The sequence below is a fragment of the Castor canadensis genome, chromosome 1 (genome assembly GCF_047511655.1).
Source record: "Castor canadensis chromosome 1, mCasCan1.hap1v2, whole genome shotgun sequence".
NCBI lineage: Eukaryota > Metazoa > Chordata > Mammalia > Rodentia > Castoridae > Castor > Castor canadensis.
The window spans coordinates 35,248,166-35,274,121 of NC_133386.1; the positions used below are offsets into that span (position 1 = coordinate 35,248,166).

The 25,956-nt window shown below is 35.1% G+C and overlaps 1 protein-coding gene across 13 annotated transcripts in view; it reads left to right on the forward strand.

Moving 5' to 3' along the window:
• The window catches only part of Ptprk (protein tyrosine phosphatase receptor type K), a 504,921-nt gene extending 479,953 nt beyond the window's left edge, over positions 1-24,968 (forward strand). For 10 of the 13 annotated variants that reach the window (XM_074075007.1, XM_074075073.1, XM_074075022.1 and 7 more), the window contains 14 exons: positions 190-266; positions 450-467; positions 3,018-3,054; positions 4,391-4,488; positions 5,091-5,207; positions 10,260-10,414; positions 12,411-12,546; positions 12,747-12,896; positions 13,768-13,941; positions 16,307-16,438; positions 16,579-16,704; positions 19,313-19,476; positions 20,482-20,617; positions 24,064-24,968. In XM_074075007.1, the coding sequence (XP_073931108.1) occupies positions 190-266; positions 450-467; positions 3,018-3,054; positions 4,391-4,488; positions 5,091-5,207; positions 10,260-10,414; positions 12,411-12,546; positions 12,747-12,896; positions 13,768-13,941; positions 16,307-16,438; positions 16,579-16,704; positions 19,313-19,476; positions 20,482-20,617; positions 24,064-24,117 (1,574 nt within the window). In that variant the 3' untranslated portion in view covers positions 24,118-24,968. The remainder of the gene's footprint in view (positions 1-189; positions 267-449; positions 468-3,017; positions 3,055-4,390; positions 4,489-5,090; positions 5,208-10,259; positions 10,415-12,410; positions 12,547-12,746; positions 12,897-13,767; positions 13,942-16,306; positions 16,439-16,578; positions 16,705-19,312; positions 19,477-20,481; positions 20,618-24,063) is intronic. The other 3 variants (XM_074075016.1, XM_074075035.1, XM_074075037.1) reach the window with 1 other exon arrangement.
• The last annotated feature ends 988 nt before the right edge of the window (positions 24,969-25,956 follow it).

Sequence of the window (25,956 nt, forward strand, 5' to 3'; positions counted from 1 at the left end):
GTAATAAGTAATGAGCTCATTAAAGTTTTTGCATTTCCTCTAAATGACTGATTAGATAGTAGTAAATTATGCATAGAGTATTGTCAAGTATGGATTATAAAGACTGAATTATTTTAAATCTCTACCAGTGACATTGTCTCAAAATGCAGGAATTTTAATAGTTTTCATTTTATTATTTGAACATTTTAGATGATCACTCCAGAGTGATTTTACAGCCTGTTGAGGATGATCCCTCTTCAGATTACATTAATGCCAACTATATAGATGTAAGTATTTTATAGTATACATTATTAGCTTATGTCTGTGAACCTTTTTGCTTATTGTTACCTATAAAGTGATTGCTATCTTTTTAAATAAAGAACAAACTGTACACTTTTCCTTGTTCTACATCTAGTACTTACTGACGTTGTTGTGCTTTCTTTCACACCTGACTTTGGTTTGGGCTGTAGATATGGCTGTACAGGGATGTAAGTACCACTATATGTAAATAACAGCACTTATCATAAATAATATATATATTCTTAAGTACAGTTATTACTAATGCTTACTACTAGTTATTTCTGCATGCTTCACCTAATTAGTCTCATATAGTATATCTATGTTTCATTTATTTGTAATTCTTTCACATGTGTAAAGATCTATTTTATCTTCTTCCCTTTTCTTGTCTAGTGAAACAGGATCATTTTTGGCTTTGACAATTTATTATGTACTCAAGTTTTATTTGTTGATAATTTCTGTTTCTGACTTTTATTCTTACCCTTCCCCAAACATATGTGAGAAGCTGGATAGTATGATGTGTATTAGTGTTTCTGAAATTTTATTTTTTACATTTGACTTCTGATGCTTAAAATAAGTAGGGAGACTATTTTGTGGTATGTATTGGCTGGTAAAGCAATAAAATTATTCTGACAAAATGATCACTAAATTACATTTGTAAAATACACATATCACATGCATATATATCGAATCATGCAAGTAAAAGTTGCTTTTATTATTTATTCCACTGTTAAATTATGGTTACATACCTATGTGTACATGGATATTCTTTATTTAAGGGAAAATAATTATCAAATGAAATATAAAACACTACTAAGGAGGCAATATATATTACATTCATGTAAGGCAGACAGGCTGTTTGGCTCTGATACCTGGTTCAAAATCACACTGGCCATTTTGGGAGTGTTACTTCTCTCTGTGCCTCATTTTCCTCATCTTTACAGTGGAGCTACTGATAATAGTACTAACTCTATCATTTGTATGAAAATTAAATGAAATATGCTTGTTGAGCATTTTGCACAATGCCTAGCACATATGGAACACTCATTAAGCTTCAGTTTTTTTTAACAATTAAATTTGAGGTGCTAAATTTAATTGATTCAAAGTATGCGTGTAAGGCAAAATGTAGAAGTACAGTATCACAGTATATATGTATAACCTTTATTCATAAAAGATAGGAAACATTGCATTCTACCTTTTCCTAATTTCTATAAATAGGAAACAATTTTCATCACACTTGCAAAGTTCATATTTATTTTGATAACTACAATTATCTAGATAAATTAGTGTATTAGATATGATATATGAGTACACTGGTTAAATTTATGATCATTATCTTATTCTCATTCAGTAGGTAAATTTGTGTGACATGTCATTGTGGAAAACTTAAGCTACTCTTTAGAATAAAAGAAACAACATTTCTCCAACAAAATTATAATTTTTCTTACCTTTTTAGTTTAACTTGGGTTTTCTGCCAAGACATAAACACTGCAGCCTTATTAATAATACTACTTAATAGTTCCTAAGTAATAGTATAGTTTCAGATAATAAGAACTGTCAGACTTCTTATCCAATCTTTCTACTGAGACCCCAGTGTATTTTGCCCGATTATTACACAGTTTTTAAAATTTCCTGTCTTGTTTGTTTATTATACTTGAAAGACATCTGCAATTGGTAAATATTTTGTTAAAAAGGATGTGAAGTGCTTAAAAAGCTTGAAAAACATGTTTCAATGAAACATTCTTATATGTTGATATATTATGAAGTAGAAATCTTCAAACTTTGCAACAGTGTAATGCACACATTAATGATTAGTTGTAGATCTCAGTTGACATGCATTAAAAATGCACTTAGCTATCCACACCACAATGTGGGCATATCTTACCACGGACTTTTACTAAAAGCCTTTGGCAAACACAAAACAAATTCACAACTTAACTCTATCATACCAGCAATATTTTTTCAACTTACAATTTGTATCAAGTCAAACTATTTAACTGTAATTTATATCCCATCCCTAATCAGGAATAATTTACTGAAACATTATTAAATGTTTAAATGAAATTTTGGCACACTGAAAAAAATATGCCAAACTTTTTCTTCAGGATAAGGTGCATTTTTAGAAATCCTTCTTTCCCTATTTACATGTGCACCTATGACAATGTGTGTAAATTAACATCGCCAGTGCACACAAAATAGTTATGTGGATTCCTGAACGTGTTATAGAAGAGGGACATTATCTTGAAAACAATCTTAGCGGGACTTTGATTTGAGGCACACATGCATTGTCCAGCTCTAACATTGGAATGTTCTGTTTTTTTTTTTTTTTATAGTTCTAATATGTCCTTGTTCATTTGTAATGCAGTGTGTTGTACTTTTGGATGATGAGTTAAGAATTAGTATTTTTAGACACAATTTGACCAGGAATGAATGACTAAAGATTAACATGAAGGCATAAACATTTTAGTGAAACTAAATAAAATCTATGAGGTTATTCCATTGCGAATAAAATTCTATTATACAATATATATTCTAATCAGAGCTTTGAAAACATTCAATTTCTGTCTTATGTGTACCTTTCTGACAATAGGTTTGAGAAGTGAACTATGTGTTCACTGCTCACTTCTGGACTTTTTCCGTAATTTAATCTTAACAGGTGGTTGTCTTCATCTTTTTATGCCTTCATTCATTTATTTCTGACACTGTTGTAAAATAATAACCAATTTGTTCTCCTGTTTTAGGGCTACCAGAGACCAAGCCACTACATTGCAACTCAAGGTAAAACTTTGATTTTTAGATTAAACAAAATTGGCTTATTTATCCATACGGGATGTTTTCTTTTTCCATTTTACCTGAATAAACTGAAAAAAAAAAAGATCAGCTCTTGTAACTAATACTGCACTATACTCCTTTGTGTAGCACAATTTTTTTTATCTCTGCAAAACTTAAAACTTGATTTTTTTTTTTTAATTAAAATTGAAACTCCTGGTAGTTTTTGTGACTTGGTCCTTGGTGTCCAGTATCTCACAGCTGGAAAGAGGAATTGCTTACTTTCATGCAAGAAACTCCCTTTTTGTATAAGGTGCCTGTCTCGTAGAAGACTTTATCAGCCTGGAATGCCATAATATCCCACACCATTATATCACACTATCTTCCAGAAATTTCTTAACAAGTCAAGACTGAGACAAAACAGCTAGAGGAAATTTAGTGCAGCTTATTCCTCATGGAAAAGAAGAAGAATATAGGTTAATTTTACAGGGGTGCACTGAGAAATATAAAAAAGTACTCCTACAAAAAATATCTTTGCTTGTCTCTTCAAACTGATTACTGGCCTTCAAAAGAGAAATCTACATATCTTTTATCCATAGGAAACTAAACAAAAAGCTGTGTTTGCTATCTTGACAGGTCATTTTTTAAGTGTTGTTACCATTTTGTGAGTAATTGAGTTTGACTGAATGCTCTTTAAAGCTAGAAAGTTGAACTGTTATGCTGAACAATATTCCAGTTTACGGTACTGAGGAAAGTATAGCACTACACAGACTTTTGCAGTTTGGAGGTGGCCATATCCGATAATATTAGGATGTGTCCTTGTATGTAAGGATGCTTCTTCATTAACTTGTAAACATGCACTATTTATAAAGGATGGATATTTATTTGATTTGTAATTTATTAACAATAATTTATTGGTAATTTATTATCAATTGATAATGTGCTATTCATAATAATAGATAATTTAATTAATAATATGTTGTTTGATTGAGGGTATCAGAAGAGTTCTATTTTTCAAATATACTTAAAGATACATTAGAATGACTTAGTGACATATGTAAATGCTCCCAGAAGATAGTGATATCTTCTTACGAATTAGAAAGAATGAAAGGCAAATAGAAGAAAAAAGAAAACAACTTGTATATGTCTATGATTTTTCCTGTAGTGTGAATTCAGTTATGAACTGAATTTAAGTAATCTCAGTGACATTTTGTTACTTGTAGTTATTTTACTATGCTTTTTATTTTATGTAAACTTCCTATAACCTATAAAATGTCTCTGGTAGCACAATTAATGCATGATAAATACCTAGTTAGTATATAATGCACCATCACTTTCTTCATAGGCCCAGTTCATGAAACTGTGTATGATTTCTGGAGGATGGTCTGGCAAGAGCAGTCTGCCTGCATTGTGATGGTGACAAATTTAGTTGAAGTTGGCCGGGTAAGAGAAAAAAGGTCTTGAGGGGTTTTTTTGTTGTTATTATTGTTGTCATAAGTGTAAGTACAGTTGAGAAGCACTACATCTATTATTAGGCTTATATGTTTTATGAGTGTACAAATCTATTACATAACATTTTCTCATTAATAGGTATGTTTTTAACTCTGTTTTAATTGTGGCCTAAAGAGTTATCACTTGGAATTACAGCTGGGCACCATGGCTCATGTCTGTAATTTTAGCTACTTGGGAGGCTGAGATTGGGTGGATCACAGTTCAAGGCCAGACTGGGCAAAAATTTTACAAGATCACATCTCAACCAATAGCTGAGCACCATGGGGCATGTCTGTCATTCCACCTATGGAGGAAAGCCTAAAATAGGAATATCATGGTCCAGGCCGGCCAGGGCAAAGAGTGAGACCCTAACTCAAAAATAACCAGAGCAAAAAAGGTTATTAGTATGTCTCAAGCAGTAAAGTACCTGCCTAGCAAGCAAACCTCAGTATCACCACCTTAAAAAAAAAAGTTATTATTGGAATTAAATCACCTTGGCTAAAATGTATTACACATTTAAGTCTACCTTGTAATGTATTCTTTTTATCATTTAGGTTAAATGCTATAAATATTGGCCTGATGATACTGAAGTTTATGGTGACTTCAAAGTAACCTGTGTAGAAATGGAACCACTTGCTGAATATGTAGTTAGGACATTCACTCTGGAAAGAGTAAGTATTTAAAAACTCTATTAAGAATATGTTCATTAAAACTTTTTTTCTCTTAAAATTCCTGTCAGGTTTTGTCTTGATGATGAAATCTATTCACAAATACTTATTTCAGAGCCTACTCTGTAGTAGACATACTTTTTAAACCTTATGTATTAAAGGGTGACAGGCAATAGCAGATATGTTATACAGAGTGAATAGTGTTCTAATGAACAAAGCTGGTGGGAATTGAAATCGGGAGTAGTATTCAGGTAAGGGAGAAAATGTTCTACAATTTTAAAAGATGATCAGGGAAGGACTTGTTGAGAAAATAACATGAGTTAGAATCTGGGGGAAGAAGAAGAGAAAGAGAATGTTTCTGACAGAAAAGACTCATTCCAGTGCCTGAAGGCTTACATATTCCTGTCCCAAAGAGAAGTGGCCAGGAGGCCAGAGTGTTCAGAGATGGATAAGTGAAGGGAAAAGAAATATGTAATGAAGTCAGAAGAATCCCAGAGCCAGATAAGTAGGGCCTTATTGGCTGTGATGATGATTTTAGTTTAGATTGACAGTGAGTCAGACAGCATTGGAGGGCTTCGAAGCTGAGGGTAATATGATTTGACTGTTATTTTTAAGGGGAAAGACTAGAGCAGGGATGGTAATATAGGAGATGCAGGATACACTGTTGCAGAAACACCTAACAGATGTGAACACACAAAAGTGTTAACTGACTGTACCAAAAAATTAGTAAGGCACACACACAAAAGGACCTGTGATTATCAATATTATCAACTCATAGTGTTAGTACAAATAGAGGTGAAAGCACCAGAATCTCAGAAGACAGGCAACCACTGATGCCTATTTAAAATGTTTAACCGATTTTATACTTTAAAATGAGCAAGAAATTTTTTTTTAAAAATAATAATCATTGATTATATATATTAAAATAGATATTTTCGTATGTTGGTGATCATAGTTAAATTCCTTGAAGTCCTTTATAAATCAATAAAGCAGTGCATCCCTAGAACTTTTAATATTAAGGTGTTTGAATAATTTACCTTACATGAATATTTTTAGGAATTTATTTACATACAATGATTTCATTTATATATAGGCTTTGAAAATTATAGATAACCATAAACATCTCACAGTAGAAAAATAGTTAAACTATTATAAACATAATCTAGAAACACCATCCTTATCAGTGATATTTGAAAATATTTCTGCCAACAAAAAAAGTAATTAGAGTGAATATTAAATACAAAGTAGTATTATACAAAACAACATAATTATATTATCAGAACTCTAATATATGAATGGAATTTTCTTAGACAAATCAAGTAAAATAAAATAAACAATAATATAGGAGATTTCAAAAACACGACCACTAAATTTAGTGAATTACTAGCTCTCCTTATCATATATAGAATGGATATGGAATGCACTCTCCTTAAATTTATACAACTAATAGGAAATCATTTGTGAACTTTGTTATAAAGGAAACCTGAATTCATTAAAATAAAGCTGTGTTTCCAAAATCCAATGGAAATCAGCCACAAATCACTGACCAGTGATCTTACAAATTAACCTCCTGGAAAAATGATCAAGTCCTTCACTGAGTGATCCTTGAATAATTTTCTCAAAAGTAACATTATATCATAATGTTTGACAATTTATATGGAAATGTACTGTTCTCGTAGAAAAAGCTATGTTCATAAGTGATTTCCATCTTAAAAGCCAATTTAAAACCTGTTAAAACTCAGAAAATTAGAACACCAGAAAAACATCAATAGAGCAAAGGAAAACTAAATATAGAAAGGGAACACAAACAAGGAAAAATAAATTAAAAATCAAGTCATTGAAAATATCAGTGAAGTAACTAAATCACTGTCAATTCTAAACAAGTACAATGAAAATTTCTAATACTATATAAAATATACTGTCATAGAAAATATAAGAAGCTATAACTACAGTTATATTTACTTTTAAAAGAAGTATTATAAAAATACTGAGTATGAACTTCAGCCTAGATTTTAGTTCAGAAGCATTCTAACAAATTATAATTCTCAAAATTTTGGTCAAAACAATTAGAAATATGAACAGATAGTAAAAGGAAACAGTGATTGTTAAATTTAATATTAAATAAATCATTTAACAGAATGGTTGTTAAAATTGAACAATGGTTTTATAGTTGAGGGTTCCTTATCCTTTTATTTTTTTTCTTTATTGTGCTGATTGGGGGTACCTTGTGGCATTTAGGAAAGTTCTTACAATGTATCAAATATATCATAATTGAACTCACCCCCTCTCCTCCCACTGTTCTTTGTCCCCCCTCTCCCAATTCCTGGAAGTTTCAGCAGTATCATTTTTGCATTTACATACATGTGTATCCATTATTTGCATCATATTCAACCTCCTACCCCTTTCCCCACTGCCTCCCCTCCTCCCATGAGTGCCAACCCTCCCCCAACCCCCAGCAGGACCTGTTCTACCTTCCTGTTCTCCAGTTTTGTAGAAGAAAAAAGATAAAAGAAAAAGAAAAACATGAAATTTTTGCTAGTTTGAGATAAGGATAGCTACAGAGGGAGTTTCCATGTGGTATTTCCATGCATATATATGTTACAACGCCAGTCGGTTCATATCTTTCTAAAGAATAGCCTATGTTTATTCAAACTCTTTTCACCACAGAAAACCATTAAAATCAACAAAATATACTTAAAAGCTAACATAATTATGAAAACATAACTACATAAAAATAGTTCTTTCTCTCTCTGACAATCATATGCATTGCAAACCAATTTCATTCAAAAACATGAAAAAATTGCAAAAAATATTGAAATATAGAACATTTGAAACCAGTATTGAATTAAGAAAACATCCCATGACATACCATGATTTTTTTCTATGCAAGGATATTTCAACTGTGGTGAGATATTTAGCAAGATATTGCATTGTGTCAGTACATTAAAGGAGCAATACTGTATTATTTTATTAATAGATTAATGTGTGTTTAAATATTTAATTTTATTTAAATGATCATTTGAAGTAACATTTTAATTAGGAAACATGATTTAATGATAACTAGTAGTATTCATGCCAAGGAATGGAAAATTAAACACTTAGCTTTCTGTAATCAACTAATATACGGGCTATTATTGCTGTTATCTTTAGGAAAATGATGTGGATTTATTCTCACTAGTACTCAACACTTAGATTTTTAACAAATTAAATAAAACAGCAAAAAGAATAAACTGTAACAGAAAAGACAATTTTTTAAAATATTTTATGTCCAGAAAACTAGCAATAATATTTTAAAGGAAACTAGTAAACATTGATTTAAACAACTAATTCAATAAAAATATTCATAAATCATAGCTTTTCTTTACTAGCAAAAAATGATAAAAAATTCTTTCATAAAAATAAGCTCCAAAATATCCTTGAATGTATTTAACAAGATAGAGATTCCAGATGAGTAATACACAGTACACAGAAGTTACTCACAAAAGTATTAGAGAACAAAAAATAAGTTGTGAATGAACAGACACGCACCGTGTCCCAGAACACGGAAGAGTGTGGTATTAATATCGCTAGACAGGTTTTTTACAGTTCTAATGGGAACATTGCTGGAGTTGTATTTTTAACATTTTTCTTGCTATTTACAACTGAAGACAGTGATTTATTTTGGTTGGGGGGACACCTATTTAGTCAGTACTCAGAAAATTTCAAACAAAAGAGTGATAAAAGGACATCCACTACCAGATAAGGGAAAATTACTTTTGAAAGAAAGTCTTGTACATGTAGCAGAAGGAGAAAGGAAACAAGTTCCATACAGCCACTCTGGTAAATGGCTAATTTGTAACAGGTGAAATAATTGTGTAAAATCAAGTCTTAAAGTAATTTATGAGCTTCCTTCCTCAAGTTAACTTGAAAGGTAGCAAAGAAGAAAGTGAGTTTCCCATTCCTGTGAATTCAGGCTGATGTTTGTCTTGTGGGTGTTATAATTGTATGTTGAGCCCTCCTTTGTGTAGCTTATTGTACTGGAACCTGGAACTGAAAAAGATGATAAGATGTGATTGCTGGTTTTCAAGGTTTTGATAATATTGGCTTAGATATTGATTACACTCTAAATAGTCTTTCTCAATTTGTCTTTTTTTATTTCATTATTAACTTATTTATAATGTTTTTACATTTTCTGATTGAAAAGGTGACATTGTGTCATCATAGGCAGCTCACAGTAAAGTTAGAATTACATGGATTAAAATGATTTTTCCTTTCTACAAATGTGAATTCTGCAAAATAAAATTTTATGTATTTCCTTTATGACATCAAAACTGTGCTACCCCACGTTTACTCTCATCCAATAACAAGAAAGAAAGAGAAGGCTTTAAACTGTTCATCTGCACAGTTCTCTTCAATTAACCCAATAGGAGAGATGCACTACAATGGATGCTTCACTTCATTTTTTTTTTAACTTTTGTTCCTGTGGATAATACTTTGTGTGCTGAGCTAAGAAAAATAGTTTACCTGAAGAACAGTTTAGCTGTCTATATATTTTCACAAACCAATCTAGAGTACCAGTGTCCTGGAAAATCCCTATATGCTATGCTTCAAAACCATTTTCAACATGGATAAGAAAGGTATTAAAATCTCTTTGTGAGGTAAGGGACTGGAAAGTTGCTGTTATACACCACTTGAGAACTCCGTGCTTTGGGTCAGTAGGGCTGCATTTAGGCTTTCCCATTTCCTTCTTTTCCCCTAATAATTTTATGTGTTGTCATTCCTAGTAAGAATCAAGCTGTCAAGGTAAATAAAATTTACCTAAACTTGTAGAACTGAGCAAAACGTCTAATTTTCTTTCTTTGGTGGCAGTTGTTGAATGATAAAGGTAAGTTCCTAGGTAGGCCATGTTAGGCCAGTATCCGCCCTGCACCTTTTTTTTTCTTTTTTTGTCAGAAAAGATATGATTTCTGGTAAATTTTTAATTGTTATCACTGTCAGTCAGGTCTAGTACACCTAATGGTGCTGAATGGCTTTATTTTGTTTCTTTTGAAAACCCTTCTTTCCTTCTTTGCACAGAGAGGATACAGTGAAATCCGTGAGGTTAAACAGTTCCATTTCACCGGCTGGCCTGACCATGGAGTGCCATACCATGCTACAGGGCTTCTCTCCTTTATCCGGAGAGTCAAGTTATCCAACCCTCCCAGTGCTGGCCCCATTGTTGTGCACTGCAGGTAAGTGGCAGTCCAAATGGCATTGGCTATGTGCAGTCAGCTTTTCAAAAGCTGTCAAGACAAGGTTCTTAAGCACAGAAGCTAATATGTGCTTTCAGAGTTTTTGTTTGCAGTATGTATTACAGCTAATATAAAACACCAATAAAAGAAAAGTTTGCTTTAAAGTAGGATATAAAACAGAAAATTAAGAAATACATATATTCATCCTAATGTGTGTAGAGTTCTCCACAATTACAAGTTTGGGAACTCTGCCTTTTAATGGCAACATCTGTTTTTTTGGAGGATTTTTTTTTATCATCTCTGTAAATCCCATATTGTATGGAATGGTAAGCTAAAGTAGAGATTTCTTGCTAATCTAGTAAATTCCCTCTAGAACTCCAGCTTTTAAAGCTAAATTTGAGCCATCCAGAATTACTAAATGTCCTAAATTGCAAGAATTTATGCTGCAAAACAGCTATTTAACTTTTTTCAAAACACAGTCTAGCAAAGGACCTTGAAAACTACATCAGTGAGATTCAGCAAATATATATAATGAACACTATATCCAGACTGCTTCTGATTAAAAACTTCTCTTAAAACAAGCATTCCAAGACACTAAAAGCAAATTTCATGATTTTGAGATGTGGCCAGAAAAAAATAAAAAGCTCGTCCAAATGCCACATACCATTCACAAATACTATCCCCTCAAAACTACATAATAGGTTGTATTTAAGCATTTTTTTCTTTCTGAAAATCCAACCTGTTTAGAATTTAAGTAACCTGTATAAAAAGAGGAAAAAAGACAGCAGAGAATGAAACAAAGGTAAGGCATTCCTTAAGGATCAGATACACGCCCCCCACCAAAAAAAATTTTCATTTCAATCTTCCTGAAGAAATCTGATGTGCTTTTCAATTACTTTCCTGCCTCACATCCTAGGAATAGTGATTAAGAGGAGGATGGGGGAAAAAAGAGGTAGCCACAATGTCTTTTGCTTAAATTCCTAAAAGAACAGAGAGTCTAAGAGAAGTGAGAAGTCTGGATAAAAAAGAATAATGTTATTAGCCCTGTAAGCATCTAGAAAATTAGATAAGTAGGTTTTCAATTCAGAGATTCCTTGATTTATTGTAGAAGTTTACTTTCTCGTGAATTGCTTTCTTCAGAAGTGCTCCAGGATTCTCAGACACTCTTGAAACAAAAGTATCATTTTCCTCCACACGCTGGCATCTCTGGACTTACAGAAAAGAAGAAGCTGACTACAAAGTGGAATTTAAACAAAACTTTTACCTTGTTTGCTCCATTGATTTTGACATATAAAATTGGAGAGACATTTCCAAAGGGTTTATAATCTGCTTTTTGATGAAATATGAGATAGTGGGCTTCATTGTGACTTACAGGAAATAGTATTCTATAGCAAACAATTTATTTTTAGTTTCTCTTTGGGTCTTGATTAAGATATCCTTTTCTCCTACTGGGCTCCTCCTCTGATCACCATCATTCTTTCCCTACCTATCTCCATTGGCATTTCCTGTGAATTGCAGATCCTCAGATTTTCCATTTGAAGACTTTGGGATTAATATTCTTTTGCTTTATGTTTACATGGGCCTCTCTGAGACAGCGAACCACCATTCTCACATTTTTTCCAGAGAATACATAACTAGATGAGTGTGAAAGAATTTCAGTGTGTAGTTAAATTCTGTAGCATGAATCCACCTCTTGGTCAATCCCATGAGTTTAAAATTATGTACATTCCATTTGCATAAAACGAAGATATGGCATACCTACATCATTTTCAGTGTGGAAATAATTTGGAACTCTTGTCCTAATCTTCAGTTTATACCAAACCAAATACTCCACATGAAGTTATTTGTAAATTAATAAGTTTTTACACAGTATGTAAAAAAATGTATCTTGCACTTTGTTATATCAATTTGATTTCACCTATCTAAAAATGGAAATATATTCAAGGTTGCAAAGACAAACATGCTTCTCACAATTCTTTAAATTGAATTTTTTCAGTGCTGGTGCTGGACGAACTGGCTGTTACATTGTGATCGACATCATGCTGGATATGGCTGAAAGAGAGGGCGTGGTTGACATCTACAACTGTGTCAAAGCCTTACGATCTCGCCGCATCAATATGGTTCAGACAGAGGTAGACTGATTGTGATGAACATCTTTTTTTTTTTTGAACTTCCAACATTTATCAAACAAAACAGTGGATGCTTTTTATATGTAATGAACATTAGCTCATATAGGCAGATTTGGATATCTTCATGTATATTCTCTGTATCCTCTTCCTTCACGAGAAAAGTTTTATTAAAATAGTATGAATTTTTTTCTTTCTTTTAATAGGAACAGTACATTTTTATTCATGATGCCATTTTAGAAGCCTGTTTATGTGGAGAAACTGCCATACCTGTCTGTGAATTTAAAGCTGCATATTTTGATATGATTAGAATAGACTCCCAGACTAACTCTTCACATCTCAAAGATGAATTTCAGGTATAGACTATTTCTAAGGCCTCTTTTATGACTTAATAGAATTTGTTCTGGGCATTAATAATTCTTCTAAGAAAGGTCTTACAAGTCAAATTTACAACCCTTGACCCCACTTCAAGTATAATATAATACCTTTCTCTTTCATTACACATATTATGGAATCACTTTTGTATTAATCAACTCTTATCTGTTATGTCCTGAAGAGCAAATGAGTTTATACTCATGGAAAAGTATGAGAAAAAGGTATTATAAAAGTCAAATTTGGTGATGATTTGTGTGTGCTTATAACCTCTTTTTCTATGTAACCTTATGGATTTTGACCTTCTGTGTCATTCCCAATGTGAGGAAATGAGCACATTAACATTAATAGCTGAAGTTTGTACTACACATTGTCTCTAACTAGCCCCAAAGATTTTCACTGCCCTTACAGCATCCCTGAAGATGGATGGAAATGGAGCCAGGGTAGTTTTAGAAAACCAATCCTTTGATTCTTGGACTAATGTTCTACCCAGCACTCCACAGTACATCTTCAAACGTGGTGTGCCAAAATGTGATTGCAAATGATAGTGCCACAAAACAACCATGCTGACTGTATTTTCTTTAGTTGAATAGTGTATTTCTCAGGGAGATGTGGTGTTTAGCTTCTGTATTCCTTTTAGGAAGAGGCGCATTGGGTAATGTGTGTGTGTTGTGTCTTTGGTACTTCTCAGGCTTCGTTAGCTTCAAAAGTCTTCTCTGCCCTATTACAGTGGCAACTGCCATTGCCTTGCACAAATCCTTCATTTTCTACTTGGCCTCCTAAATCTTTGATGGGTCTGTGTTATGCTATTAAATGGGTCACTGTTTTTTAACCTGGATTCCCTCTTCTTTTTAGACTCTGAATTCAGTCACCCCTCGACTACAAGCTGAAGACTGCAGTATAGCATGCCTGCCAAGGAACCATGACAAGAACCGTTTCATGGACATGCTGCCACCTGACAGATGTCTGCCTTTTTTAATTACAATTGATGGGGAGAGCAGCAACTACATCAATGCTGCTCTTATGGATGTAAGAGACTGCTCTCTTTGTTGGTGTAAAGTACCATGAAAATCTACATAATGCAGCTGAACACTGGCTACTTTTCTAGGAAATTAAAGTGGGCTAGAAAGAAAATTGAAAACTCTCACTGAAATACAAATTCAAGGGGAAAGTGTTTTAGATTTCACCTGCAGAGTAATTATAATTTTTATAGCTTTATTGTAAATTTTGAGCTTAATTTTCAATTATTATCTTCATACAGGAGATACCACGAGTTATATTTTTCATCATAATTACTTACAGAAAACAAAGTTATGCCCTACTATTTTGAGTATCATTAGGACTGAAATTTTAAAAATCACAGAACTCTACATGCTTACAAAGTTGTGCTACTTTGGGAAATTTTTATCTGCGATGTGTACGGTTCCCATAATTTATAGGTAACTTGTTTCATTTGCTGTTAGTGAATACAGACTATTTGTAAGTAACTAGGAAGCAGTATACATTAGCGTGTTAATATATCCACCATCATGAAAAACTATCCTGCCCCATTCCAGTCTGTCACATGGTTGGGGTGCTAGTACCTACAAACAGAATGCCGTGGAAAACAGCACTTTAAACTAAGTCTCTAGCCATCTTAGTTTGGCTTCTCTGGAAAGAAGCAAGAAGGCTATCAAGGTTTGGAACCCTTCAAACAGTTTGTCGTCTTCCTTTTTAGCTTTCTCATTTTCACTTATGAAATGATAGCAGGAAAAATTAGAAACCAAGATTCATTGCTGATTATAGTGAAGATTTCTACGTTGTTGCTTCTGTGTTTTTTCTTCCTTCTTATCTTTTCTTTTTTGTTTCTTTTCTTCACTCCTAGGTTTTGCACTCAGTGCCTTGGGCTTGCCAGGCCCACACTCCACCACTTTAGTTCCACCCCTGCCCTCTACTCTTTTTAGTTTGGATTTTTCTTTTGTTTGGATAGGGTCTTGCTTTTTGCCCAGGCCAGCCTCAAGTCTGTGATACTTCTACCTACGCCTCTTGTGGGATTATAGGAGTGTTCCACCATACCTACCGATTTGCTAAGATGGGATCTTCATAACTTTTTGGCCAGTCTGACCTCAAACTGTGATCTGCACCATACCTAGCCTCCTAGGGTATTTTCTAAAGCTGTTTTCTGTAAGTTATGAATCTCGTATGGAGTAGAAATATAGAAAAGCCTACATTTTAATTTTGACTGATCTTATCCAGGTACTATACTCTTTTGTGTGCTACACAGCAGAATAATCTAAATGCAAGCTCTAATGAAAACCTCTCGGGGGCACAGTGGCTTACACCTTAACCCCAGCTCCTTGGGAGGCAGAGATAAGAGTAAGGCCACTCGAGGTCAGACTGGGCAAAAAAAAACTTAGCAAAACTCAATCTGAACATGTTCCTTCTACTTTGTAAGCACAGGCAGTAGGATCACAGCCCAGCAAAAAGCATGAGACCCTATCTGAAAAATAACTGAAGCAAAAAAGGGCTAGAGGTATAGCTCAAGTGGTAAAATGCTTGCTGCACCAGTCTTGCCATGGGTTTAAATCATTACATGTAAACATTTGTCTTAATTTTAGTGTAGGTCTTGAGTCTACACTAAATGCAGAATGACAGATTGCTCTGACTATATAAGCACTGCCTTTACTACCCCTCCTCTGGAAAAAGACAAAAGTATCAGCTCCTAATCAAGGGGTACTCGGAAAACAAGGTCCTGTCTCACCCATGTGTGGTTCCAAGAAGTGTTGGTGTTGACTTTTTGGCACTTGAAAATTGTTGATGATTGAAAGTATCACTCTTACCACTGATATTACGTCAGCAGTGTCCTGGACATCATGGAGAGAACTTGCCTATTACTGGATAGGCTGATAAGACATATACAATAAAATAGCCCAAGAGTTTGAGGAATTGGGGGGGGTCTTTACATTTGGAGAAGAAAATCAAATTGTTTTACTCACATACACATATGCATACACACACAGAGAGAAATGATTATTACACAGACCAAGGCTTTTTTTGCTTCCTTTGCCTTTAGCTTTTCAGAGACTCAATAAGTTTGGGAAATTGGAGGTTCTTAAGCTCAAGAAATTTATGCATTTCTTCTTTCATTTTCCTACCATATTTATTTCTCTCAATGAAGCAGTAATTCAATTCTTGACTTGCATTGCTTTGGAAGCATCAAAGTCTTCCCACCATATTGACTTATTACTAGTTCTAGTATATTCCAGTGGCTGCCATGGCTTCTACAATGCTGGTTCCATCTCTGTGTGAAGTTACTACCTCTTACTGGTCCAGCATTAAAGTGTACTAAATGTTTGAACAGCTGATTGTGCATTTGATATTCTTATATTTTTCCATCTACTATGTTTCTTCACAGAGCTACAGGCAACCGGCAGCTTTCATCGTCACACAATACCCTCTGCCAAATACTGTGAAAGACTTCTGGAGACTAGTGTATGATTATGGCTGTACCTCCATTGTGATGTTAAATGAAGTCGACTTGTCCCAGGTCAATGAGCATGGGATGCTTTTGTGTATTTGTATATAACTTAATAGAACAACAATAAAATGTTAATTTCTGCTTTATAGGATCCTAATTAGAAAAAAATAACACTCGTTTCTTTTTCTTTAAAAATATTCATCATCTAGGGGTGCCCTCAGTACTGGCCAGAAGAAGGAATGCTGCGATATGGCCCTATCCAAGTGGAATGTATGTCTTGTTCAATGGATTGTGATGTGATCAACCGGATTTTTAGGATATGTAATCTAACCAGAGTAAGTCTTTGTGGGGTCATCGTAACTGAGCTGGTTCAGAGCAAGTAGACATTCCTTTCAGGCATCAAGGAGAGCATTAATGAACACCACATAATCCACAGCCAGAGCTAGTGACACCTTATTCCTTAATACAAGCACAAAAATACATTCCAGATACAGAAAATAGAAATGCCCAAAGCTAGATTTTCTGGCCACTTACTAGTAGGCTGGTACATTCCATCTGGAAATCAAGATTCAGATGCAGTAGTTTAGTCAGGTTTGATAGTCTGGGCCTAGTTCCTGAGCGTGTGTGGACTTAAGTGAAGGATAGCTAGTTATTTTAGGAGTACAGACATAGGACCAGAAGAAGGCATGCAATTGAAAAATAAGAATATAATAATAATGATGATGAAGACAGAGAGGCTTTACCTCAGGAGGAAAGGATATGTCAGATCAATCCTTATAGGAGAGACTTCCATGCCATTATTCCAACACCTGTGTACCAGAGAGAAATGTAGGCCTGAAGGAGAAGGTAAATCACAGCCATCTTCGATTCTCCTCCTACCCACAATTCTCTTTCTAAACATCCCAGGCTTTTGGCTTTGCCTGATCTAAAGGGAGAACCAGTGCTGCCGCTGCCGCTGCCGCTGCTGCCACCGATCCTTTTCCCTGCAGCTGAGTAGCAACCATGTCCCTCGGGAGACTTTCTTTCTCTGACTATTCACATGCTTTGCACTAAACAGCAAGTTTGAGTTCTCCCAAAAAAGCAAAAAAGAAAGTACTAATAAAAACTGTCTAGCTTATGTAACCAGATAGCAAGCAGAATGTGAAAACGGTAGTTCAGTAACATCCATAGAACTGTGCTTTGTAAAGGAATTGATCTGTGTTTTAAAGCACCACCTTTATGTGTGTATATTATGTTAAGTGTGTGATTGGGAATGTCATGTTTCAGTGTTTTTCATATCAAAACGACTTTGTGTGTGTCTTGTTACTTAGTCTATATGTATATAACTATGAGCATGGGATAAAATCATATCTAATTCTATCGCTTATTTCAGTGGAGAAAAAAAGGATAAGTTCAATCATGTCATAATATTCATGCATATCTTAGATGTTAATTTAAATGGAATCTCATTATATCTGCACATCTGTTACATTATGGTTCTGGTAATATTTTAGCTGAGCAACCATAGCTGCTGAACTAAGAAAGTAAAACTCATCTGTGACTTGAGCTGTTTATATGAAAAATATTCTGGGAATAAGACCTGAAATCTGTTACTTTTTTTCAGCACGTATATTTATTTGTTCATCTTCCTCCATAGCTGATGTTCTGGTACTTATTAGTGCATAGTATTTTTTCTTTCCCAGTCTCATTGTTTAAGATGATTGTATTTCATCAAGTATTTAGTATGCACAAAGTTGGGTATTGTAATAGGTGGAGCCTATGTCCTAATAACATATGTATGCGTACTCGCCATGTGGAACTTAAGATCTGACACCTCACACTATGGCTTACTCAGTGTATTTCATAGTCTTACTTATGTTTTGTATTGAGGGTTTAAGATTTTGACTTCTCTCAGCAGTACTAGTATTTAGAAAGTATTACAGAGTTTCAGGGGAGAGAGAGATTTCTTTATCCTTAAGGAATGTATATTTTATCAGGGAAGATGAGCATTAAAGAGCTAATTCTATAGTCATTTATTTACTAAAATGATATATGTGTGGCCAAGGAAAAGCACAGAATAGAGTTTATTTAGAACTGGACAATGAAACATAGCTGGGTAATCAGAGAAGAGGTCTCTAAGACAGTGAATTTTAACCCAAAATTTGAAGAAACAGTAGGTGCTATTTGCTGTGAGTAACCAACTGTCTTGTTTGCCCAAGACAGAGAGTTTTCCCAGGACACATGAGTTTCAGTGCTAAAACAGGAAAGTCCCCAGGCAGCTAGCTGGGTCAAGTTGATTACTCTACTTGGGATTGAGAAGGACAATCAAGAAATAAGTTTTCAAGGCAAAGGGGACAGCCTCTCCAAGTCCTTGAAGCAAGATGTGACTTGATACATGGATTAAAGGAAGACCAGTATGTCTAGAACCAGAACACTGTGTTAGAATAAAAAGAACTTTGGTGAAGGAGGTGGTCCCAGATTATGTAAGGATTTTTAAGTCATCACAGAGATTTTAATTTTGTTCTAACATCGTTTGGAAGTCATTAAAGCAGGGGATGACAAGATCATCTTTGCACTTTAATCTTGATGCTTATAGTAAGAATGGATTGGAGGGAGATCGAAGATTATTCAGGGAGATCAACTAGGAGGTAATTATAACTTGTGATTGGCAGTTGCAATAAAAAGATAGAGGTGAATATGAAAGTTATTTAGGAAGTATAATCATGGAACTCAATAACTGGATTTGGGGTGTGAGAGAAAACAGATACAAAGGAAAATTCCTATGCTTCTTGCTGCTGTAACTTAGAGTGTTTCTATAAGAGCATGCATATAGTTAAGACTCTCATCAACTAGACTCAAGCCAATGTAAATTTCATTTGTATTATAAAGTTTGTACACTTTTTACATTTTTAGCAAAAATTCTACTCCCAACATATTCACATAAAAATACTTTCCCCTCTACAGCCACAGGAAGGTTATCTGATGGTACAACAGTTTCAGTATCTAGGGTGGGCTTCTCATCGAGAAGTGCCTGGCTCCAAACGGTCATTTTTGAAACTGATACTACAGGTGGAAAAATGGCAGGAAGAATGCGAGGAAGGGGAAGGCCGGACAATCATTCACTGCTTGTAAGTAGAGCAGCCATGCCACCTTTGTATTTTTTATGCTAAAAAGTTTCTGACTTGCTGGATCCTCATGGCTCACACCTGTAATCCTAGCTACTCCTGAGGCAAAGATCAGGAAGATCTTGATTTAAAACCGACCCAGGCAAATAGGTTGTGAGAGCCTATCTCAAAAATATCCAACACAAAAAAGGGCTGATGGTGTGGTTCAAGTGGTAGAGTGCCCTGAGTTCAAGCTCCAGTACCATAAAAAAAAGTTCCTGACTTGAGCCAAGAGCCAGTGGCATAGCCCTGTAGAGCTACTCAAAATGCAGAGATTGGGAGGATTGTAGTACCAGGTCAGTCCAGGCAGCAACTTTGCAAGACTCCATCTCATCCAAAAAATTGGATGTAGTGGCAAGTGCCTGTCATCCTAGTGATGGTGAGAATCATAAAACAGGAGAAACACTGTCCAGGATGGCCTGTGCAAAAAGCGAGACCCTATCTCCAAAAATAACCAGAGCAAAAAAGACCTTGAGGCATGGCTGAATCAGTAAAGTGCCCGCCTTTCAAGCATGAAGGCCTGAGTTCAAACCCCACACTACCGAAAAAGCAGGAGTTTGGGATGGGTAGCGGTTCCTGACTTGCATGATGACTGACCTCACACAGATATTACTTTAAAATGGAACTCCTGTCTTATGATCAACTAAACTGCTAACTTTAATTTTTATATTTTCTAAATATAGATATATGGTTGTTATATGATTTAAACTCTTTTTAGCACTACTCTGAACAACTATTCTGATTTATACCATTTTTAAATACTTGGAATCTCAAGGTATCTTGGTTGCAGCAATCTATGCCTACAACATCCTCAGGTTTCCTCTTCTCTAGACACATACATAAAGCAAGATTAATACAAAAATGGGGGAAAAATTTAAAGCTAATGTTTTCTTTGCTTAAACATACATGATGGTATGATGTGTAATCCCTCCAAAGCTGCTAAAATCCCCTTGCTTTTTCTGCCTTCAGAAATGGTGGCGGCCGAAGTGGCATGTTCTGTGCTATAGGCATTGTTGTTGAAATGGTGAAACGACAAAATGTTGTTGATGTTTTTCATGCAGTAAAGACATTGAGGAACAGCAAGCCAAACATGGTGGAAGCCCCGGTAAGTCACCAGATCTTAAACTAGGAAGGGATCTTAGAGATTGGCTAGTCATATACCTTCTTATTAATTTAAGTACATATACATGTGGGGAGTCAGAAGAGAAAAGGAGTTTTTGTGGGGACTTCTCTGCCTGATTGTTAGTCTGTGAACAGCTCCCTCTACCCACATAACCTCAGCATATATTGCACAGTAATGAAGAAAACTATTTTCGTTTTATATAGGAAATATATAGGATTTTTTTTTCCTGTTATAGTCAATATTTGCTGTAATGAACTTTGGTAAATGGCTCTATAAGAAAAAAAATGTCCTGCTCTCTAGGCTGTAATCGCATTTTTTATTTCTGAAAGCATACTGAGTTAACTAGTAAAAACATTTATCTGAGGCCATGCTCATAGGTTTCCTTAGTATTTTAGATACCCAGTGATTTGGGGGATGTTGTTTAGTTCCATCTGTTTGCTTGCTTGTTTTTTGTAGTGCAGGGCCTCATGCATGCTAGGCAAGCTCTGTACCACAGAGATACACCCTCACCCCCAACACTCAGAATTTTTAAAGGGCAACTTAAATTGATTTTAGTTGTTATTTGCAATTCTTGATTTTCTGATTAAATTATAAATTGCTAACTGTCATTGTTGACAGTTTTCTGTTTACCAGCTGTGGAGTACAGTTCATATAATGTCACATGAGTTCGCCTGGTTTCATAAAATGCAGTTTACAAAATAAGAGCTGATAGGTATATGTGAACAAAGTTTCATCTGGGTGAGGCTGAATGCAGAGTAAGAAAGAAAGCTACTACCTCTCTAATGCATCTTCTAAAGAGAGGTGCCTGTGGGTTACGCACATGTACAGGATAGGTCGGGCTGTTCTTTACACTCACAGAAAAGCAAACCAGAAAAACCAAGGCATCATTGTTGGCTTGCCTTACCTTTATCAAGATGATCAGATAACTAAAGTGAGCGATTCAATAAACCTTTCATGTATTTTCACCACTTCCTGCTCCTGGGTTGTTCACATGTGAGGCGCTCTGCTTCCTGAGACAAAATCTGAAGATGTAGGTTTATGCTGTTTCACTTTTACAAGTGGCTGAGGGCTTCTGCCCTTTATCAAGTCCCTTCTCACCTGCCTCACTCCTCCTGGGACAAGATGATGTTGGTTTTGTCTGGGGTACTAGTAATTGAGGTGAAGAAAGAGAGTGGTTTCAGGGATTTTTTGCTAGAACTTTCAGATCTTTCTACAAAATGGATGGGTACTAGTCCTGTCTTTAAACTCTTTCTGGTTTGAAGATTTGTAAACTGTAAAATGCAAGCTCTGCCTTCATCACTCAGACCAAGTATTGTTACAATCATCTGGGAAATCACTCCTGACTTCAGAATTCAACTTTTGCCTCCAAGTTTGACTTTAATATCCCACTTTTTTCTTTAAATTTAAAATCCATAATTGACCTCTGCCATTCTAGAACCTTCCATTGAGTTCCATTGAGTTACTATTTCCTGTTACATTCATGTCCCATGAATCCTGACTAAACCCCCTGTTGAATCAAGGTTAATAATTAGTTCAGTGTGCTGTGTGGTTGTGGTTGAGCTGAGTTGAATTGGTAAGGAAATCAGAGTGACAACAAAACTGAGAGACTGTTTAAAGAGACATAACTGTTTTCACCTATGTTTTGGTTCTTTGGGTGGATGTGCCACAGTGGTAAGCTAATTTTAATCATATTTACTTTGGAAATTAGACTAACAATGATGCCTACCTCTTGGGGAAACTTCTATTACCCAAATTTATTGCTAGAGATACCTGGAAGTTCTCCTTAGAAATAATATGCATTTTAGATTGTTCTCTAATTCAGCCTGAATTTTACCCACTTCAACTGAATTGAGAAGTTACGTATTATAAATCATAAGTGTAGTTTGTGAATTTTTCTAAATTCTTTCTAATAGAACAAGTCCATAATGAACTTAAAGAAAATACAGTTTTGTCCAGTCTCCAGTGGCTCAGGCCTATGATCCTAGCTACTCAGGAAGCAGATATCAGGAGGATTGCAGTTCAAGGCCAGCCCAGGCAAACAGTTCAAGAGACCCAGCTGCAGCGGGGCTCCGACTCTGACCCTGGGGGCTCGAGTAGCAAAAAAGGATAGGAACTCGGGGTTGTGCCGGACAGCAGTGGCGCAGTTCGTTTTCTGAGGAGCGTATTTAAGCAGTGCAGACAAGCAGGAAGGAGTACGTGGCAGTGCCCAGGTTTCCCTTGACCTCTGTACTAGGATTGGCTGTCACGTTACTATGGCTACGAGCCCAAGTGCCGAACATCATGATCTTGGGACTGGGTCTTCCCGGTCCCACACAGAGAGAGAACAGGGTTGTTCAGCAGCTGACCTCTTGGACAGCTGCAGTCTCGTTTAGGGCTGTTGCACAAAAGCGACAGTGACTCCACTCCTTTCCGAGAGGCTTTGGGGGTCCTGAGGGTTTCCCACATACCTTGAGGATATCCAACACGCTAAAAACTGGGGGGAAGGAGCTTGTAGAGTGGCTTAAGTGGTAGAGTGCCTGCTTGGCCAAGTATGAGGCTCTAGTTCAAATCCCTCTATTGCCAAAGAAAACAGTTTTAACACAAAATTTTATTCCAACCAAGTTGTCTTACTTAAAGTATGGTGGCAAAGATAAATTTTTAGGTATAGGTAGGCTTGGAAAATTTAAGAACCACTAACCATTCTTATAAAATTTGCTTAAGTAGCGCTCTGGTGGACCATGAAGTGTGACAGAAGTTAAAAACTTGAAATTGCAAAAGGCAGTGTAAAATGATTGGCTTTCTTTTCCTTCCCTTTTTTTTTTACTCCTAAGGAAATAATCAGAACTGTGGAGAAAGTATTTGGCTGTATCTTCATCATAGTGGAAAACAACTTAAGCAATCCATAGGGTAGACTTTTATGTAATATTAAAAGAAATGTTAAGTAACATGGAAAAAGACACATAATGTTACACAAAAGAAAGTAAAATATAAAGTTATACTGTGAAATATGTAATTAGGTTTATTCTGAGATAATTATTATTTCAACCATGTATTTTAAAAAGGCTGAAGTAAACTAAAGTGATATTTTAACAACAATTGCATCTGATGATAGAATTATAGCTCTTCTCCTTATTCTTTATATTTTTCTATGCTGGAAAATTTTCCTGTAATGATGAGGTTGTACTATTATAACCAGATACAAATTCTGGACATTTTTAAAAATTAACAGAAAATACAGGACAGAGATAAAATGTCTTTTATCATTGTTTGTTTTTCTTAAACAGGGGTCATTAGTGTAAAATATTTATGCTCAGATGTTCATCCTGTACAGAAAAACTAGCTTGTGCTTCTCGAATAACCTAGCTTGAGTATTGAGTGTTCACTTGGTAGAAATTATTCACCACGAGACTTTCCTGAACTTCTCAACCTTTTGTTGTGACGTTTTCCAGGAGCAGTACCGGTTCTGCTATGACGTTGCTTTGGAGTACCTGGAGTCATCTTAGTTGATGGCATGTTTTACAGGCATCTCAATGGAAACCCACTCACCTGTTGAGCCAACAGCAGCTGTACCTTTTACACCTGTGCAGAAAGATTTTTGAAGTGGGGGGTGGGAGGCTTTTACATTTGAGAGGTAAAAGTATTTTTCTTATGAAGTTGTGTACCTTAATAAAAAGAACTTGATTAGTTTCTTTTACTGTATTAACGCATCAGCATTTCGTGCCACATGAAATCTATTTAATACGAACCCGATTCAAGTGAGAACTTATCAGTGTTTGTACAGTGAATATGCAGCCTTTTCTCTCCTGGCTTCAGTAGAGCAGTCACCACATGTTGCATGAATTAATATATTTTCTATGTGGCATTTTCTTCCCTTTTTAAAATAAAAGCTGTTGAATCTTTAAAGGAAGAAGAAAAAGAGCTGTGCAAATTCATAGAAAATTTCATTTTTATATGTTGCAAGTGTAGCAGATCCCTATATAAATATATAAATATATATAACTGGCTTATTTTCTTTTAATGTGCAATGATGGCTGGATCACTTAAAGTTCTTTTTAGAAAATAACATAAGCCAAAGACTCAAGTGTAAATATGTCTATATGGAGAAAGCACATTATATTTATTGGTGACTTACATTCCTTTTTTGATGGCTAAAATACTGCCACCACACAATCATTTTTGTTTCTGAAGAAAACTTTTTCTTTAGCTAAAATCAATTGTAAACGATTTTTGTAGATTATTTTTTGTATGTTTTAGTGTAAGTAGAAGATAAACTTTTTATTCATAAACCAGGAAGCAATGTTCTTTTCAGCAGTTCCCTTGTGTACATGCTTGTGAATTAAATTTATGTAAAACACTTTGGCAATTGTCTTTTAATAGAGGACCAAATTAAAACAATTTTGCGGAAAATGTACTTTTTCACAATTTCATTAGGTAAATAAGATAAGAGAAATGCACACATTAAAAGGCATTGCTGTGACTTGCACAATGTTGAATATAGGCTTTAAGCATTGTTTAAACTTTAAAGCAATCGATCTTTTCCGCCTGTGGCCAAGCACTGGTCAAGAACACAAGATGGTAGTGTTTATGCTTTCTAGGTCAAGTTTTAGCAAACTGTCAAGGTGATAAAATGTTTCTTTTGATGTTTACACGCACGGGCTCTGGGCTCTGACCATAGAAAGTGTGAACAAATCAATGCCAGATTCCTGTTTCGTGCATTGTCCTGGGATTTTCAAGTGAACCTTTCTAAGTGTGGTCTTCTTCCCATGCTCCACGTAGCTGTAACTTCACATCATCAGCTTGCAGTTTGTTACTGACTAAGGCATTCTCGTGTCCTCTTTCTAGATTGCCAGTTCATGACATGGTGCTTATAAAGATCTCCTTAAAGTAAGAGTGAAATAAAATTTTATAATTTCAGCAGTTACTGTTTGCACACGTCATTGTCTCACCCTAAATTTTCATGCCTTCACTCCCAAATAATCAGCCTGTTCCTATACTCTATTAAAAGCATAACCAATATCCAAACTCTAATTTGTCTTATTTTTGTTCCCTTATTTAAATGTCAAATAGTCCACATGAGTAGAGGGGAAAATGGTTAGGAGTTTGATTATTATTTTATTTGGTTTTGTTTGTTTCTATATTTATATGTCACTGTGTGTGAATTAGACATACATCTTTCCATCACTGTGACAAAATACCTGAGAATATCAGCTTAAAAGAAAGAAAGCTTTATTTTGGCTCCCAGTTTCAAAAATTTCAGGCCAAGTTTGTATAGTCCTATCACTTCGGGCCTGTGTCAAGGCAGAGCTCATGGCAGGAAGCACATGGTGGGGCAAAGCTGCTCA